The sequence below is a fragment of the Delphinapterus leucas genome, chromosome 14, assembly GCF_059928025.1.
Source record: "Delphinapterus leucas isolate spDelLeu-1000000601 "Yukka" chromosome 14, BTC_Dleu_Yukka2, whole genome shotgun sequence".
Classification (NCBI taxonomy): domain Eukaryota; kingdom Metazoa; phylum Chordata; class Mammalia; order Artiodactyla; family Monodontidae; genus Delphinapterus; species Delphinapterus leucas.
Window position 1 is genome coordinate 62,062,829 of NC_143142.1, and position 18,711 is coordinate 62,081,539.

The following is an 18,711-nucleotide window of genomic DNA, read 5'->3' on the forward strand; positions in this document are numbered from 1 at the left end:
TTTTGGAGATAATCCTTTTTGTCAGTTGCTTCATTTGCAAATATTTTCTCCCATTCTGAGGGTTGTCTTTTCGTTTTTATGGTTTCCTTTGCTGCATAAAAGCTTTTAAGTTTCATTAGGTCCCATTTGTTTATTTTTGTTTTTATTTCCATTTCTCTAGGAGGTGGGTCAAAAAGGATCTTGCTGTGATTTATGTCATAGAGTGTCCTACGTATGTTTTACTCTAAGAGTTTTATAGTATCTGGCCTTACATTTAGGTCTTTAATCTATTTTGAGTTTATTTTTGTGTATGGTGTTAGGAAGTTTTCCAATTTCATTCTTTTACATGTAGCTGTTTTCCCAACACCACTTATTGAAGAGGCTGTCTTTTCTCCATTGTATACTCTTGCCTCCCTTATCAAAAATAAGGTGACCGTATGTGTGTGGGTTTATCTCTGGGCTTTCTATCCTGTTCCACTGATCTATATTTCTGTTTTTGTGCCAGTACCATACTGTCTTGATTAGTGTAGCTTTGTATTATAGTCTGAAGTCAGGGAGCCTGATTCCTCCAGCTCCATTTTTCTTTCTCAAGATTGTTTTGGCTATTCGGGGTCTTTTGTGTTTCCATACAAATTGTGAAATTTTTTGTTGTAGTTCGGTGAAAAATGCCATTGGTAGTTTGATAGGGATTGCACTGAATCTGCAGATTGCTTTGGGTAGTACAGTCATTTTCACAATGTTGATTCTTCTAATTCAAGAACATAGTATATCTCTCCAACTGTTTGTATCATCTTTAGTTTCTTTCATCAGTGTCTTATAGTTCTCTGCATAAAGGTCTTTCGTCTCCTTAGCTAGGTTTATTCCTAGGTATTTTATTCTTTTTGTTGCAATGGTAAATGGGAGTGTTTCCATAATTTCTCTTTCAGATTTTTCATCATCAGTGTATAGGAATCAAAGGGATTTCTGTGCATTAATTTTGTATCCTGCTACTCTACGAAATTCATTGATTAGCTCTAGCAGTTTTCTGGTAGCATCTTTAGGATTCTCTATGTATAAGTATCATGTCATCTGCAAACAGTGACACCTTTACTTCTTTTCTGATTTGGATTCTTTTATTTATTTTTCTTCTCTGATTGCTGTGGCTAACACTTCCCAAACTATGTTGAATAATAATGGTGAGAGTGGGCAACCTTGTCTTGTTCGTGATCTTAGAGGAAATGGTTTCAGTTTTTCACCATTAAGAACGATGTTGGGGCTTCCCTGGTGGCGCAGTGGTTGAGAGACTGCCTGCCGATGCAGGGGACGTGGGTTCGTGCCCCAGTCCGGGAGGATCCCACATGCCGCGGAGCAGCTGGGCCCGTGAGTCATGGCCACTGAGCCTGCGTGTCCAGAGCCTGTGCTCTGCAGTGGGAGAGGCCACAGCAGTGAGAGGCCCGCATACCGCAAAAAAAAAAAAAAAAAAAAAGTTGGCTGTGGGTTTGTCCTATATGGTCTTTATTATGTTGAGCTAGGTTCCCTCTATGTCTACTTTCTGAAGAGTTTTTACCATAAATGGGTGTTGAATTTTGTCAAAAGCTTTTCCTGCATCTATTGAGATTATTATATGGTTTTTATCCTTCAATTTGTTAATATGGTATATCACATTGATTGATTTGCATATATTGAAGAATCCTTGCATTACTGGGATAAACCCCACTTGATCATGGTGTATGATCCTTTTAATGTGCTGTTGAATTCTGTTTGCTAATATTTTGTTGAGGATTTCTACACCTATGTTCAGAGATATTGGCCTGCAGTTTTCCTTTTTTTTTTTTTTTTTTGTGGTACGCGGGCCTCTCACTGTTGCGGCCTCTCCCATTGCGGAGCACAAGCACCGGACGCGCAGGCTCAGTGGCCATGGCTCACGGGCCCAGCTGCTCCGCGGCATGTGGGATCCTCTCGGACCAGGGCACGAACCCGCGTCCCCTGCGTCAGCAGGCGGACTCTCAACCACTGCGCCACCGGGAAGCCCCTGCAGTTTTCCTTTTATGCGACATCTTTGTCTGGTTTTGGTATCAGGGTGATGGTGGCCTCGTAGAATGAGTTTGGGAGTGTTCCTCCTTCTGCTATATTTTGGAAGAGTTTGAGAAGGATAGGTGTTAGATCTTCTCTAAATGTTTGATAGAATTCGTCTGTGAAGCCATCTGGTCCTGGACTTTTGTTTGTTGGAAGATTTTTAATCACAGTTTCAATTTCAGTGCTTGTGACTGGTCTGTTCATATTTTCTATTTCTTCCTGGTTCAGTCTCAGAAGGTTGTGCTTTTCTAAGAATTTGTCCATTTCTTCCAGGTTGTCCATTTTATTGGCAGATAGTTGCTTGTAGTAATCTCTCATGATCCTTTGTATTTCTGCAGTGTCAGTTGTTACTTCTCCTTTTTCATTTCTAATTCTACTGATTTGAGTCTTCTCCCTTTTTTTCTTGATGAGTCTGGCTAATGGTTTATCAATTTTGTTAATCTTCTCAAAGAACCAGCTTTTAGTTTTATTGATCTTTGCTATTGTTTCCTTCATTTGTTTTTCATGTATTTCTGATCTGATCTTTATGATTTCTTTCCTTCTGCTAACTTTGGGTTTTTTTGGTTCTTCTTTCTCTGATTTCTTTAGGTGTAAGGTTAGGTTGTTTGAGATTTTTCTTGTGTCTCAAGGTACGACTGTATTGCTATAAACTTCCCTCTTAGAACTGCTTTTGCTGCATCCCATTGGTTTTAGGTCGTCGTGTTTTCATTGTCATTTGTCTCTAGGTAATTTTTGATTTCCTTTTTGATTTCTTCAGTGATCGCTTGGTTATTTAGTAGCATATTGTATAGCCTCCCTGTGTTTGTATTTTTTACAGTTTTTTTCCTGTAATTGATATCTAGTTTCAGAGCACTGTGGTCAGAAAAGATACCTGATACGATTTCAATTTTATTAAATTTACCAAGGCTTCATTTGTGACCCAAGATATGGTCTATCCTGGAGAACGTTCCATGAGCACTTGAGAAGAAAGTGTATTCTTTTGTTTTTGGATGGAATGTCCTATAAATATGAATTAAGTCCATCTTCTTTAATGTGTCATTTCAAGCTTGTGTTTCCTTATTTATTTTCATTTTGGGTGATCTGTCCATTGCTGAAAGTTGGGTGTTAAAGTCCCCTACTATGATTGTGTTACTGTTGATTTCCCCTCTTACGGCTGTTAGCATTTGCCTTATGTATTGAGGTGCTACTATGTTGGGTGCATAAATATTTACAATTGTTATATCTTCTTCTTGAATTGATCCCTTGATCATTATGTAATGTCCTTCTTTGTCTCTTGTAACAGTCTTTATTTTAAAGTCTGTTTGGCCTGATATGAGAATTGCTACTCAGCTTTCTTTTGATTTCCATTTGCATGGAATATCTTTTTCCATCCCCTCACTTTCAGTCTGTATGTGTCCCTAGGTCTGAATTGGGTCTCTTGTAGACAGCATATCTACAGGTCTTGCTTTTGTATCCATTCATACAGTCTATGTCTTTTGGTTGGAGCATTTAATCCACTTACATTTAAGGTAATTAGCGATATGTATGTTCCTATTACCATTTTCTTAATTGTTTTGGGTTTGTTTTTGTAGGTCTTTTCTTTCTCTTGTGTTTCTTGCCTAGAAAAGTTCCTTTAGCATTTGTTGTAAAGCTGGTTTGGTGGTGCTGAATTCTCTTAGCTTTTGCTTATCTGTAAAGGTTTTAATTTCTCCATCAAATCTGAATGAGATCCTTGCTGGGTGGAGTAATCTTGGTTGTAGGTTTTTCCCTTTCATCACTTTAAATATGTCCTGCCACTCCCTTCTTGCTTGCAGAGTTTCTGCTGAAAGATCTGCTGTTAACCTTATGGGGATTCCCTTGTATGTTATTTGTTGCTCTTCCCTTGCTGCTTTTAATATTTTTTCTTTGTATTTAATTTTTGATAGTTTGATTAATACGTGTCTCGGTGTGTTTCTCTTTGGGTTTATCCTGTATGGGACTCTGTGCTTCCTGGACTTCATTGACTATTTCCTTTCCCATGTTAGGGAAATTTTCAACTATAATCTCTTCAAATATTTTCTCAGACCCTTTCTTTTTCTCTTCTTCTTCTGGGACCCCTATAATTCGAATGTTGGTGCGTTTGATGCTGTCCCAGAGGTCTCTGAGACCGTCCTCAACTCTTTTCATTCTTTTTTCTTTATTCTGTTCCCTGGCAGTTATTTCCACCATTTTATCTTCCAGCTCACTTATCTGTTCGTCTGCCTCAGTTATTCTGTTATTGATTCCTTCTAGAGTATTTTTAACTTCAGTAATTGTGTTGTTCATCATTGATTGTTTGCTCTTTAGTTCTTCTAGGTCCTTGTTAAATGTTTCTTATATTTTCTCCATTCTGTTTCCAAGATTTTGGATCACCTTTACTATCATTACTCTGAATTCTTTTTCAGGTAGGTTACCTATTTCATCTTCATTTATTTGGTCTTGTAGGTTTTTACCCTGCTCCTTCGTCTGTAACATATTTATTTGTTGTTTCTTTTTTTTTTTTTTTTTTTTGATGGGTGGTGCTGTATTCCTGTCTTATTGGCTGTTTGGCCGGAGACGTCCAGTACTGGAGTTTGCAGGCAGTTGGATAGAGCTGGGTCTTGGTGCTGAGGTGAGGACCTCCATGAGGCCTCACCCCGACTGATATTCCCTGAGGTCTGAGGTTCTCTGTTAGTCCAGTGGTTTGGACTTGGAGCTCCCACCACAGGAGCTCAGGCCTGACCTCCAGCCTGGGAACCAAGATCCCACAAGCTTCGTGGAGCAGTAAAAAAGAAAAATAGGAGCAGTACAATATCAAAGAATCAAAAACAAAACAGAATTAGAAAGACAAAAATTATATTAGGAAAAATAAAACTATAACTGAAACAACTGCAACAAGGTAAAATAAAAAAAAAAACTAAAAAAAAAAAGAAGGGCGGGGGCAGGGGGGAGGGGGAAACAAGCCAAAGGAGAGAATAACAAAGTATAAGGGATAAAAGAAAAATACAAAAATGAAAGATTTATTAGGAAAAATAAGAATATAAAAGAATCAACAGAACCCCAATCTAAAAGAGGAAAAAAGGAAAAGAAAAAAAAAAAAAGCCTTGGCTATGGGGGCAGAGTTTAGGCGGGGTGGAATTTAGGCAGGGGTGGGGTTTAGGGTGGGGCGGGACCTAGGCAGGTGGGACGTGACGTTTGAGCATGGGGCGGGGCCTAGGCTCAGGATCCAAGCAGCCAGAAAAGGCCTTGGGGGTGGGGCCTAGGTGGGGCGACATTCAAGCGTGGGGCGGGGCCTCTGCTCAGGACCTGCGCAGAAGGGGAGAGGCAGCACGTGAAAAGGAGGGCCTGTGGAGTGTGGAGTTCCAGGGTTTGTAGGTGGGGCCCTGGGTGAGGGTGTGTGGGTGGATTTTAGGCCCAGAGCGTTGAAGCGTTTCTCCGAGTGTAGAGGTGGGGTCCAGGGTGGGGGTGTAGGGGCGGGGCTTGGGCTCTGCACAGCAGGAGGGAGGCTCGGAGGGCAAGAGGATTAGGCCCGGGAGCCCAACAGGCTTCCCGGTGCCTAAGTGGACAGGGAAAGCGCTGGCCCCGTTCCCTTCCATTCCTTCATGCCCCTCCCCCACCATCTCCCCCAGGGTGGCCCCCATCGCCACTGGACCCCTAACCGTGGGTGGGTCCCACTGGGTGTAGGAACTCCTCCCCTCCCCCAGTCACCCCTCAGGGATGCCGGTCCCGGAGGTCTGGCCTTTACTTTTGCTCCCCCTTCCCTCCCTCTCACTCCCTCAGGACCCGCGTGGCTGGAGGGGGCCTAGGTGAGCAGAAGATCAGGCCCGGGATCTCATCAGGTTCCTGGGGACCTAAGTGGGCAGGGAAAACCTGGCCACGCTCCCTTTGGATCCTCTGCCCTCCCAATCATTCCCCAATTCCCCCCTTTCCCCTCCCCCAGCCACCCCTCAGGGACACCACTCCCGTCCCACCTCCACTTCTCCTCCCCCTGCACTCCCCCCACGTCCCATGTCCTACCCAGTCACTGGGGGTTCCTCCCGTCCCCTTAGGTGTCCATGGTCCCCCTCTGGTGCCTGGTAGGTGCCCTAGTTGTAAGGAGACGCAAATTCCACATCCTCCTAGAACACCATCTTGACTCCGCCCCCTCTTTATACTTTTTATGCTGTCAGTATTGCTTACAATAAGCACTCAACAATTTTATAATCAGGCAAAAATCTATTCTAAAACATCTATTTTAATATCTGCTCAGTATCACCTCCCTAAAAGTATCCAATAAATAGGTACTTATTTAATTGAATTTGGGTGAGAGTACATGATTAATTAGTATTTATATGTTTTCCAGCAAGTGGCATTTCTTGCTTTTATGACACACTTCATAATCTGCATGGATACAATGCCCTTGCCCTTGTTAAATATCCATATATTTAACAGTAAGTCAAATAAGTAAATAAATGGTGACTAGCAACTGGGAGGCAGCAATGGACAGGTGGAGCAAGCACGGAATGTTGAGTCAGAAGACCTGGGGTCACTCTCAGCTCCAGCACTCATCAGCGGTACTCCTTAGGCAAGTCACTTAATCTTTTAGAGACCAGTTTTCTCATCTTTAAGATGGGAATGCTATCAATCACACAGAGTCACTGTGAGGGTGAAATAAAATAATGAATCAAAAAGAATTTTATAAACAATAAAGAGCTTTGGTAATACCACTGTTACCAGAAACAGCATAAGATAGAATCTGATGTCTCCCCAGAGACTTACATGTATTAATAATTTAATATCTCTTGTATGAAAAGCAGAATTCCATACCAACAATTCTAACGACATCTTGAGAAGTCAACAATTCAAAGGGGCTCCTGACTTAGGTAAGACTCTGAACCTATAATATAAGTTTGGAGTCAACCATGCCTATATCTAATGAGGACACTGTAGGGACTCATCATATGTAAATAAGGCTAAAAACACAGGATAACCTTACCTGTCCCAAGATCTCAATGCATGAAGTAAAGAACTGCCTTGTGGGAGGATGACGCTGGGTCTCATCGCTGACGTAATCCACAACAGTAAAGAAGAGGCTGATGCCAACCTTCTGAACCCCAGGGGTGGGGTGTGACTGGTAGGCATTCACTAAGGACCTGTGGGAAAATGTAGGTAAGGCTATTGGTCTACAGTAAGAGAATCCAGACCCACAGTATTTCCCTGATACTCTACATTTCTCAGGCAGTATTCTTAAGAGTCCTCAGAGCCCCATATGAATGCCACTTTAGAAATATTTCACGGGACAGCTTCTAACTTGACCCAATAACTTTTCAATACACAGAAGTGATTTTACGTCCTCCTGGGGGGAAAAAACTCAGCCTTTATTAACATTAAATATTTTCATAATTGTATGTAATTCATAATTTATTACTCAATTTCATGTATTATAATACAAATACATATTTTTAAACACAAGAAACTTGATTTCCCTAAATTTTAATATCCAAAATACTGACTTAGGTTGAAGAAAAAGATTTTTGTATAGAATAAGATCCTAGAGTAAAAGATATCTCTTCTAATTCTCACTCTGTTTTGAGTTTCTTTCCTAGTAAAAGAAACATCAACCTCTTGTTCACCTTATCTTCTCCTCCTTCCCAGACCCCCAGCCCCAATCCAACCCACAAAAGGTCTCAATTCCCCTGTCCACACTACCATCCTAATCTACTGGGGGATTAGCTGCTGGTACTAGAACGTGCAGTCACCTCTGCAGTAAAAGGCAGAGTCAACCTCCCCTTTCCCAGGTAATGTCCTGGTGGCTTTGGGAAGAAAAAGGAGAGCTCTAAGAGAAACCACAATGGTCAAATGCAGGTTGGCAACTACACCTGAGAGCCCTAGTTCCCCTGAGCAATTCCACTGCCTACTTTGCTCAATAATCTGAATGGACAATGATGACTTCCTGGGTAAATGTGACTTTAATATAAAACTTAAGCACTACATCTCTCCGTGATTGAATTCTAATGTGATGTATCACCTCCTAATTCAAGGGTCAGCAAAATTATTCTACAAAGGGCCAGATAATAAATATTTTATGCTTTATGGGCTATAAATTGTCACTACACTCAATTCTGCCATTGTAGCATAAAAGCCATACACATTAAGTAAATAAATGGGCATGGCTATGTCACAATAAAACTTTCCTTATAAAAATAGATGGCAGGGCTTCCCTGATGGCGCAGTGGTTGGGAGTCCGCCTGGCAGTGCAGGGGATGCGGGTTCGTGCCCCGGTCCGGGAGGATCCCACATGCTGTGGAGCGGCTGGGCCCGTGAGCCATGGCCGCTGAGCCTGCGCGTCCGGAGCCTGTGCTCCGCAACGGGAGAGGCCACAACGGTGAGAGGCCCGCGTACCGCAAAAAAAAAAAAAAAAAAAAAAATAGATGGCAGGTCAGATTTGGCCCAAAGGCTGCTGATCCCAGTACTAATTAGTGGGTGACTGGTGGGTATAGCAGCATGTATGATTACTGTCAGTAATAACAAATAGTATTTTAAATTATAATGCCCTCAAAACTTACGTAATCAAGTTTTCGGCATGCACAGCGGCTTCCACAATATTAAGTGATGGTGGTTTAGCAGCTTCTGCTTGCAACTGCTTCACTTCTTTTCGCAAAACATGAAGCTGTTGGCTTATTGCTTCATTCTTATGCAAACCTTCAAACTAACAAAAGTTAAAGTGGTCAACAGACTTATTTGCCCCTACAGCTTTCTAGAGCAGATATTTTATTAAAAATATCTTGGGTATTCGATAAAGAGAATATTATTACAACTAATATTGTAACTCAAAACTCTCAGCTGAACCTGAGAAGGATGGGGAAAAAACCGTCAAAAACCTATACGAGAATCTCAGGCTTTTCATGAAGAATCAAACTTGAATTAGTTCATTGCTGGTTCAGATCCTTTTGTAGGCTATGTTCTACGTCACTCATGCTTCAATGCTCCAATTCTGATCAAAAATAAACTCAGTGTCTTCCACCACTGGGGCTTCTCTTGAAGCACATCAAGCCCCCCTCTGTTGGCCATCCCTCCCCATAACCATAACCCCTCTCTGTTCTCCCAATCCAGAAGCACATATAATTTGACTCAAGACACTGTGGCTGCACGTTTCATCTGCACCAAAGATAAAAAGAGGATGACACAAATCTTTTAATAAAACAACTGCCATTTTGAAAGGAAGAAAAGATATATACTTATAAAAGAAACACCAAAAATAAGATAAAATACAAGGAGTGCCCACACCAGTTGCGTGCCTAGGAAAGCACAACTAATTCAGTGGTTCCTAAAAGCCGGTCTTCGATAAAATTTGTATTGGTTCTCAGTAAAGATGTGAAACATAAGAAGAATTTATTGAGCTTTAAAAAAAAAAAAACTAAATTTATTTCAATTTTTTTAAAACTATACTTTATTTAAGATTATGTCTTTCCTATTTGAGGGAGTTGTTAATATTCCTTTCTCTAATTAATTGATGGTGACCTATATGATAACTGCTTTGTATGTACATTTTTAATGTCCTTTTTTGCCTGTGGACAGATACAGAGAACATCCTAGGCCCAGGTTGCAACACAATGTAGCAGTTGTGGGAGACAGGACAGAGGGACAGCCAAGAAGAGCTCAACCAAGTAGGGGGTCAGGGCTGAAGAGGGCAGTGCAATCAGACTGGGGAGCAGAGGGGCCTGTCTTAGAGATACCTTTAATGCAGGTTAGGGAATTTGGACTTATCTTGCAGGCATGGCAGGAAATGCTGAAGAGACCAGACCATTTAGAAAGCAGGAATTTTAAATCCTACATTCTCATCACATAGTTTTCCCCAATCACTTGGGTGAGCAGTAGAGTCTACATTTTCCTTTATATGCACCTGTCCAAACCCAGGCCTCAGCCACCACTGCAGTGATTACAGGTATCCTTTGTTTATAAATAATGTAATTACTTAATTCACAAACTTGCTCAAATGAATCCCTTATATCCCTGCCAGAATTATTTTCGTAAATTCCAGATCAAAAGCTCATGAAGGGCAATGGTCCTGCTTGTTTTGCTTTACACAGCGGCCCAGTGCAGCACAACTATGATAGATGGCATGTTGAGCCCCTACTTTTATGATCATGGTAATAAGTTTCTTCCACAAAACTCACCAATGTTGTGTTAAAAATCTTTATAAAACTTCTTGTTTTACAGAAAAAATAGGCTGTTACTATGAATCAAAAGGCATAAAAGATGCTTAGCATTTTTTCGCAATAAAGTATTATTTAATTTTTTTAAAAAATGGCATAAAAGTGAATATCCAAGAGCATATAATGTTAACAATTACTTCAATTTTTACTACTGGAGAAACAAAAGATTTTAAAAAGTAAATTACTTCCATTAAACCACATAATGAATCAATACAAATATTTTATTTCAAATCTTTCAAATAACAGGCCAATGTTTAATAGCCCAAAATGTGATCAGGGGTATGTGCAGTCAGCTTTTTTGCCCAATATGTCACCAAGTACAGTTAAACTGGGTCTTTGAGAGTCACAGCCCTTGGCTGACCTGGAGAGAAAGCATCAAAGAGAGGAAAAGAAAGAATCTGAGAGGAGGAAGGAAGACAGTAAGAATGAAGGGAAGTGGAAAGACAATGGGTAGTAAAAAAGAGAGGCTCACTTGACTGGGAAACGCAGAGAGACAAGACTAAAATCACTTTGTAACTTGAACTTTAAAACTGCTACCCCATGTTGTAGAAACTGCTGATGCTGAAGAATAAAAGAAAATCAACTAGTTTAGGAAAGTTTAAACTTTCTCACAAAAAAACCCAATATTATCATAATTTCCTAGTCTACTTATTTTTGTTTCCTACCACTGTTAAAAGTTTTCTTTTCTTACTAGAGGGGAGGTGAGAGAGATTGAATGACTAACGGCTCATAATTACAAGAAGCTGTAGACAATAGAACAAAGCAGCGTGCTGGAAGCCCGTCCCCTTGAGTCACTATAAGTAGACAAAGAAATACACAAGTTGCACAAAGCATGTGCTTCAGTAAGTTGTTAAAATAATGTGAGGCCCTCAGGGGGTCTTTTCCATCTTTCATTTCTAGAAATGAGCAATTTTTCACATGATAATAAATCAGTCCTGGGTCCAGCAAACATGCCCCACAATACCAAAGAACAACAAAAGGAACCCTATTATAAATCACCCCATATCCTCAGGGAATATCACCAAATTATTCGAGGCTTCTGTTAGGAGAGGCGACCACAGAAGAGGCACGTCTCACTTCCCAGAAAATATCTTTGGCTTTTGTATACCCCAAACAAGCTATACATAGTTCAAACATTTGCAGATGGCTGGAAATTTCCAGGGCTTTCCCTCACAGAAAAATTCTACTAAGCAATAAGATATTTTCATGATATAATCTGAAATCTTTACAAAAGAGCCATTGAAATTTATATTTAAAATACGCTTAACATGTTTTAATTTTAGAACTTAAAATTCGCACTTGAAATATAAAATTATTTTCCATGAAGTTGATTTTAAAAATTCATCCAATCCAGGAATTCTCTAATCACTGAAAAAGAAGCACTCCTATCACACTAACTCAGAAAGAAAGGGGTACACATGTTAATTCAAATGAGATTTGACTGTCATGATCAGCTAGTTTTCAAAAATCAGAGCTGAAAGAGCCAAAGGAAATGGCCTGGCCATTTCCCAATATTGAATGGAAAAGCACAACTCTTGAATTTAAATAGATGCGGGCTTGAATTCCAACTGAGCCACTTAATAGCTGTGTGAGTTTGATAAGTCTCTGAGTCTCTCTGAACCTGCTTTCTCTTCCTCATTCTGTGAAGCTAAGTGAAAAACGTAAGCAAAGCTCCTAGCAGATTACCTGGAATGTGAAAGTGCCCAAGCAAGGGATAAGAAATACTCTGAACAGGGCTGAGAAATAAGGTAGTGCACTGAAGTATGACCAGCCTTACCACTTTCCAAGATCGAATGCCCAGGAGACACTTGTATTAGAGTAAAAAGGTAAGTGGAGCAGTGTGTGGTATTTAAGTCAGGATTTTGTATGGAAAGCATTAAACTGGCCAATTAAGCATTAAATTGGCCAAAGGTAAGCAGGATCAAAAATGACTGCCAATTTCTAGTAGGAAAAAGTTCCAACTTCCATGTCTTCCACAGCCAGAGAATATCTTCAGGGAGATTATTATGAAGAGTATGTATCCATCGTTCATTCCTTCAAACACATCCATTTTGTGACACTGACTGTGTGAAGCACTGACAACATAAACATGAAAAAGACAAGATCCTGGCCCTCAGGTAACTCAAAATCTGTTAAAGGCTACAGAAGTAATCATAACACAAAACAAGCTGTAATGCAGTCTAACAAGTCGTGTGCTTGTGGCTCTCAATGACTGATTCAGGGGTGTTAAAGGGTACCTATCACGTGCCAAGAGCCATTCTAGGTGCTACTGGTAATACAGATGAATAAGGACAGGAGCTCTATTCCCAAAGAGGTTACAGTCTGGTAGGAAAAACAGCAGGTAACTACAACAGCATTTATGCTCAAGCTGTGATAAGAGGAGGGAATATCTCAGTTTGACTAGAGGAGTCAAGAAAGACCTCAAGAAAAGATGCTGCCTGAACCAAGGAATGAAGGGATGAGCAGAAGCTCAGAAATGAGTGGGGGAGAACAAATAACAGCATATGCTAAGAACAGGCATGTCATGTTTGCAGAACAGAAAAGGTCTAAATTGCTAGAAAATAGAAGGTTTGGGGAGTGGGAGAGAGGGTAAATGATGTTGCTAGAGAAAGATTAAGAACAGATTATGGAGGGTCCAAAAAGACATACTCCTTTTAGACACTAGAGAACCGACGTGGGCTTTTAGCCCGGAAATGTGATCAGATTTGTATTTAAAAAGATGAATGGTGGAAAATGAACTAGATAGAAAGACTATGGACAGGAAGGCTGCTGTATTAGTTCAGGGGAGAAGTGATGTGCGCCGACCATAGGGCAATGGCAATACAAACAGAGAAAGGCATACATTTAAAGCCATTTCAAAGGCAGAACAAGTATGACTTGGAAAGCGACTAGATAGGAAGTATGGGGGGACGGGGTGGGGGGAATGTGGATACCGATGCCTCGGTCTCCATCTTGGGAGCCCAGGTAAGTGGAATTACAGAAAAAAACAGGTCTGACAGGTAAAGATGAGATTAGTTTAGGACCTACGGAGTTTGAGGTATCTATGGGACATTCATAGAATGTTAAGTAAGCAAGAAGTCTAGACCTGGGACTCAAGAGAGAATTCTGGACTAGACAAACAGAACAGGAGTCATCAACATATGGACTGACCCTTCGGGGGTCATGGACTGTTGAGGATTGACTGAATCTATGAACTCTCCAGGAAAAAAAAAATTCTATACACTTTCAGGGTCTTCTCTGGCCCACTAAAGACCCTTCACAAACCCCAGATTAAGAACTCCAGCACAGACAAAAGGCAAAAGCAGCTGGCATCACAGTGAAGAAGGGAATCAGGAGTAGAACCAAGCACAACCAGCAATCCAAGCGTTGAGGAACCCTGGAGGAAACTGAGAAGTGGCTGGAGATCTGAGGAATCTAGAAGAGGCCTCATGATGTTCAGCATCACCAGATGATAGAATGATGTCAGACAGGATCAACACTACTAATCACAACCATGAGGTGGTCACTGGACACCTGTATATAGAGGGGCTACAGTTTTACATTGTAAGAATAACACAATCTACCTTCTTCAGGAATACTGTCTCCCAGTGACAGTTTCTTGATGAGCCATAAACACTCAGAACTCACCTTCCCTACCCCTGACAAACACCTCTCTTCCTACAAACTAAAGTCATCCATTTGTGTAATGGACAGCATTAGACTCAAGTACAATCTTTAACAAAAAATCAGAGCAGGGGCTTCCCTGGTGGTGCAGTGGTTGAGAGTCCGCCTGCCGATGCAGGGGACACGGGTTCGTGCCCCGGTCCGGGAAGATCCCACATGCCACGGAGCGGCTAGGCCCGTGAGCCATGGCCGCTGAGCCTGCGCGTCCGGAGCCTGTGCTCCGCAACGGGAGAGGCCACTACAGTGAGACGCCCGCGTACCGCAAAATAAATAAATAAATAAATAAATCAGAGCAAACCTAACTGACTTGCTTAGATAAGCCCAAGCTTCATGGTAGCTAGAGTTTTAACTTTCCTCCACTTTGCTCTTAGCCATTAGTGAGTAGCAAAAAAAAATTCTATCTTCAGTTCCTAGAAGTATCAACCAGTAAATACTGCCCAGGACAGCTGGAATTCGCAATTACTGTAAAATTTTCCAAAGAAATCCTAGTTAAGTCTCAGACTACGAAAGTTGCTTGCTGTCTTTACATTTTTAATTCCCCTGGCACATCTGCATCATTAGGCAAAATAATGGCTGGAGTAGTACTGTTGATACTGATACTTCTAGGAGCCATCAGTGGGAGTTCCCAAGCTTCTGGATTTTCCAAATGACGGGACATCCTAAACTGAAAGGGCACTGGGCAACAAGTAAGGCCAGCAGAAAATTAAAATGTGCTTTAAGAAAACTTGGATATTTCTAATGAGGTTATGGCCACAAAACACAGCTATTTTTCAAATTCTTTAAGCTTCTATAAAATCTCCTCTTTTTTTGCTGTGTGTCCTTTCTTGTTTTTTTACTTCTTTCTTCAAGCTTAACATCTACCAATTTTTCTTTTGAAAAGTATTTTTTGTGTTGTCTGTAAAAGCAAAATCTAAGGCATATTCATTTTAATCCCTATCATAGATCATCTTCTTTCTGATCTCCCTCCTCAAAATAATAATCAAAATTATTTTGAAGGTATTTTAGAAAGGTGTACCTTTTTATTTCAGAATTAACGAACTAAAGGTTATAAAAGAAATTTGAATTCAAGGGTTCAGATAAATCAAGACTATGATCCCTTTTTCTGAAAAGGAAAAAAGACAGGTCACTGGTAGGCTTAGAGTTAAAGCTCCCAGGTCTGCCTAGTGGTATTTTCCACTGCAAGACCCTGCAATTTAATAGGAGGTCAAGCAATCAGACCTGTTCTTTGGCTGGGACGGCAAATATTTACAACTCTTCAAACAGTAAGCTATTAGCCAGAATTGGAAAGACATTTCTTTGTACTTACCTCAGTAGTCACTGAAAAAATGCATTTTAGGAGAATTCCCTTCTCTATATAGAATTAACAGCCTGACAAAGATATGTAATTTCAAAATATGGAAAAATACGATATTTGTAAAAACACAGATTGGTAATAAAATGTCCCTTTTTTATTATAACTAGATACATTTTCAGCCTTTTTCCCACCAACTCAAACTCCACCCTCAGCTGGCAAACTTTTCTTCCTGTTTTATTATTTTAGCAAGTGATCCTTCTTAAATACCTCTACCTTAGTCTTGCTAAAGCATTAGCAACTGGGGGAATAAAAACACACCAAAAGAAAATTAACTTCATAAGGTACCCGGCCAAAGATATTATCTCAGTATTTAGGAATCTCACATTCCAGGCCAAATTTCTTAATAGACGCATACAACTATGCTGAAAAAAATTAGAAATGAAATTTGAATGTAATAAAAAATATGAGTATAAAAAATTATTTCAAAGAAGACATTTTAAGAAAACAGTCTCCTAGAAAAGACTGATGAAAAATACATCAGAAGTGTTAAAATACGGACCGGCACAAAAAGAAGGGAAATTTTTGAAAGACAACCAAGAGTCAGTAAGAGAAATACCCCAATTTGTAAAAGCTAGCAAAAAGAGAAGCTATTTTTGTGCAAGTGTAGTCAAGGAACAGGTAGCGCCTGTCTCCAACCATTTCTTTCCCAGCTCACGGAATACTGAATTCTCTTGCAGAAAGAGTACCATGCAGTGACTAAGGAGCATGCACTCTGCAGCTGGAATGCCTGGGCCTTCCTGGTTTTGCCACTCACTGGCAGCGTCACCTCGGCCTCGGATATGTAACTTAACCTCTCTATGCCTCTATTTCTTCATCTGGACAATACAGACAATAAAGATACCCACCTTATAGTATTGTGGTGAGGATAAGACAAGTTCTGTAAAGTGTTTAGACTCTACCTGGCATAAAGTGAGTGCTATGACACACTGGCTAAGGCTAACCTTCCATTCTGAAGTCCTTTCGATGTCATAGACCCAACTTTGGCCTGTTGGCAAGCTCCACCCAACTGATCTGCTTTTCACATGTGCCTCCCACCTCTGTCTTCAGTGGCTCCCCACTACCCACAGCATTCAGCCAGAGCCCCCACATAATGATCTTTTCCAATGTGAGTTCTAACCTTTCCAACATGAATCACCGCCCCCCCCCAAAAAAAAACAACTGAAACAGATCGATTGAGCCACTGACCCCTAGGTGAAGTCATGGTGACCCCATTCCCACATTCCTTCTAACTGAATCCAAAGTATCATCACCAAAATCTTTTAACACTAGTTTGAGCCCCTCTCTCCAAGAATCATCTCAATTATTCCCCTTTTCTTTCCAGTTCTATCTGACTATCTGTCTTATAAGACTCATCGGCACTTACGGAAATAAGTGATTAGCTCTGTGTGTATCTTCACTCTCCCCAGAACTATTAAATGTTTTGGGACATGGATGACGTACTAAATACTTCTTTCAGTCTTTCTCAATGATATGCCAATATTAGGGACTCAAACGAAACTCTCTGAATTATGAAGACACTTAATCTTACCTGAACTGTTACAACTCCAGCTCCTTGGCACTTCTTGCCACTACTGCCTCTACACTCCAAATGCAGTGTGGTCTGTTCTTCTCGATTAACATACTGCTTGGGCATTGTGTCCAACAGCTCACTGTCCAGCACAACCTGCTGAGATTCCCGAAGAGCTGCAGTTCTGAAAAACATCATCGGTAGGTTAGAAAAAAAAAAAGTCTTAGGAAAGATTTTATGATAAGTGATAAAGGCTTCCAGTCACCCCCAGCCTGCATTAGAGAACGATAAGGCACAAGAATTCCATAGTAACAAAAAACCAAAGGTGTGTGTGCCAAGACTCACCCAAACCCTCTCCCTGGCAGTCAGAGAGTTAAAAAAGGAAGGAAAAGTAAGACAAGTTTTTAGCCAGAAACAAAGCTCCATTTAGAATCTGTGTTATATCAACGTTTTTTTAAATGAACCCTTAAATGCAGAAGAACAAATGAGAATTCCATCCTGATTTAATCATCCTAAAGGGGTACCTTATTTGTAAGTACCAGTGACTTCTTAGATATTAGCAACTCAAACTGAGATGTGGAAGACATGAAAAGCTAGTTGTTTACATGGGTGTCAACACTGTTTTAACTGTATTGATTACTACGGTGGTGTGCAGGAGGCCTGTGTGTTGCATGTGCAAACAACACACATACGATACACGACTAAACCAAAGACAACCAAGGGATAAAGGGCCAATAAGAGATTGATTCCCATGGGCTTTGCAAAGATAAACTCTTTCACTTTATAAATAAAACAGACTCTACACGCACTCCTCCTCACAGGATCACAAGGTACAATCAAAACCTTATACAGTTGATCATTCTGCATCCACTGTGAACTCAAAATACTAAAATGACTTTCCCACACTTCGATCAAGTATCTGTGTCAATTTTTGAAAGAATATGGAGAGTTAGAGAGCAAAGCAGTGACAAAAGAGAGTAAATCTCATTTCATTCCCTTTTAACACCATCTTTCCAGTATCAGATTTCCTCAGGGAAAGCATAAGAAAAAAATTTAGCTGGCACTGCTGCCACTCAGAAATGCCACAAGAAACTGTACAATGTATAGTCCATGAAAGCACCACATAATTTCCACATGAAATTAAAAGACTTGTCACAACTTGGTTAACTAAGGTAACCATCTGAGCCAGTCTGGTCAAATTACCCTGGTGGTGAAGAGGCTAATGAAGAAGCTCTTCTAGGTGCTACTCATCAGGCTGTCAAAGCAGCAAGCACAGAAGCATGATCCTGGAGGGCTTGTGGTCTTACCTGGCCTGCTGCCGCAGCAGATTCAGGTCTGTGCGTACCAGCTGGATGGCGTCCTTCTGACTCAGGATCGAGGCTGAGGAAATAACTGGCACAGGAGGCCTCACTGGCTGCAGAACAAGGGGAGGTTGGGGGTCCTCGTGCTTCCGCAGGTTATTTAAAACCCTTTCTTTAGCTGAAAAAAAAATTAAGTCATATTTACTGAATAACGGCTACTACTAGGTCATAATGTACTACAAAACTAAACTGTTACCTTCATAAAGAATGTTAGAGATCTGAAGAATAGTTGTTTCAATCATCAGAGGCCTAAATGAATAAAATTATCTTTTGTTCCTTCCAAGTTCTGAGGGATCACCCACCAGCCTAATAATACTCTACCCAGGAGCTGGGAGCTCAGGAGCATGTGATATGATTAAATAGAATTCCTATCCTCAAAAAGTCTTGATGATAGTTAAAGACCTACTGCTCACAATCTTAAAGTATCACCCTAGACAGCTTTGCATAACATGCTAAGGTGTTTGGACTTGACACTAGTGTAAAAGGGATCTAGTGAATAACTCGAAGCAAGCTTTAGAAAGATGGTAGCTATCATCTGGACAGTGGACTGGGGAAATGGGGCAGGTAGCCCAGTTAAGAGTTTAATGCAGTCATCCAAATAAACTTCATAGGAATAGGAGA

The 18,711-nt window shown here is 40.7% G+C and overlaps 1 protein-coding gene across 8 annotated transcripts in view; it reads right to left on the reverse strand.

Moving 5' to 3' along the window:
• EPG5 (ectopic P-granules 5 autophagy tethering factor) overlaps positions 1-18,711 on the reverse strand; it is a 126,390-nt gene that overhangs the window by 36,218 nt on the left and 71,461 nt on the right. For all 8 annotated transcript variants that reach the window (XM_022561821.2, XM_089895110.1, XM_089895109.1 and 5 more), the window contains 4 exons: positions 18,037-18,208; positions 16,751-16,913; positions 8,556-8,698; positions 6,986-7,142 (listed from right to left, as the gene is read on the reverse strand). In XM_022561821.2, the coding sequence (XP_022417529.1) occupies positions 6,986-7,142; positions 8,556-8,698; positions 16,751-16,913; positions 18,037-18,208 (635 nt within the window). The remainder of the gene's footprint in view (positions 1-6,985; positions 7,143-8,555; positions 8,699-16,750; positions 16,914-18,036; positions 18,209-18,711) is intronic.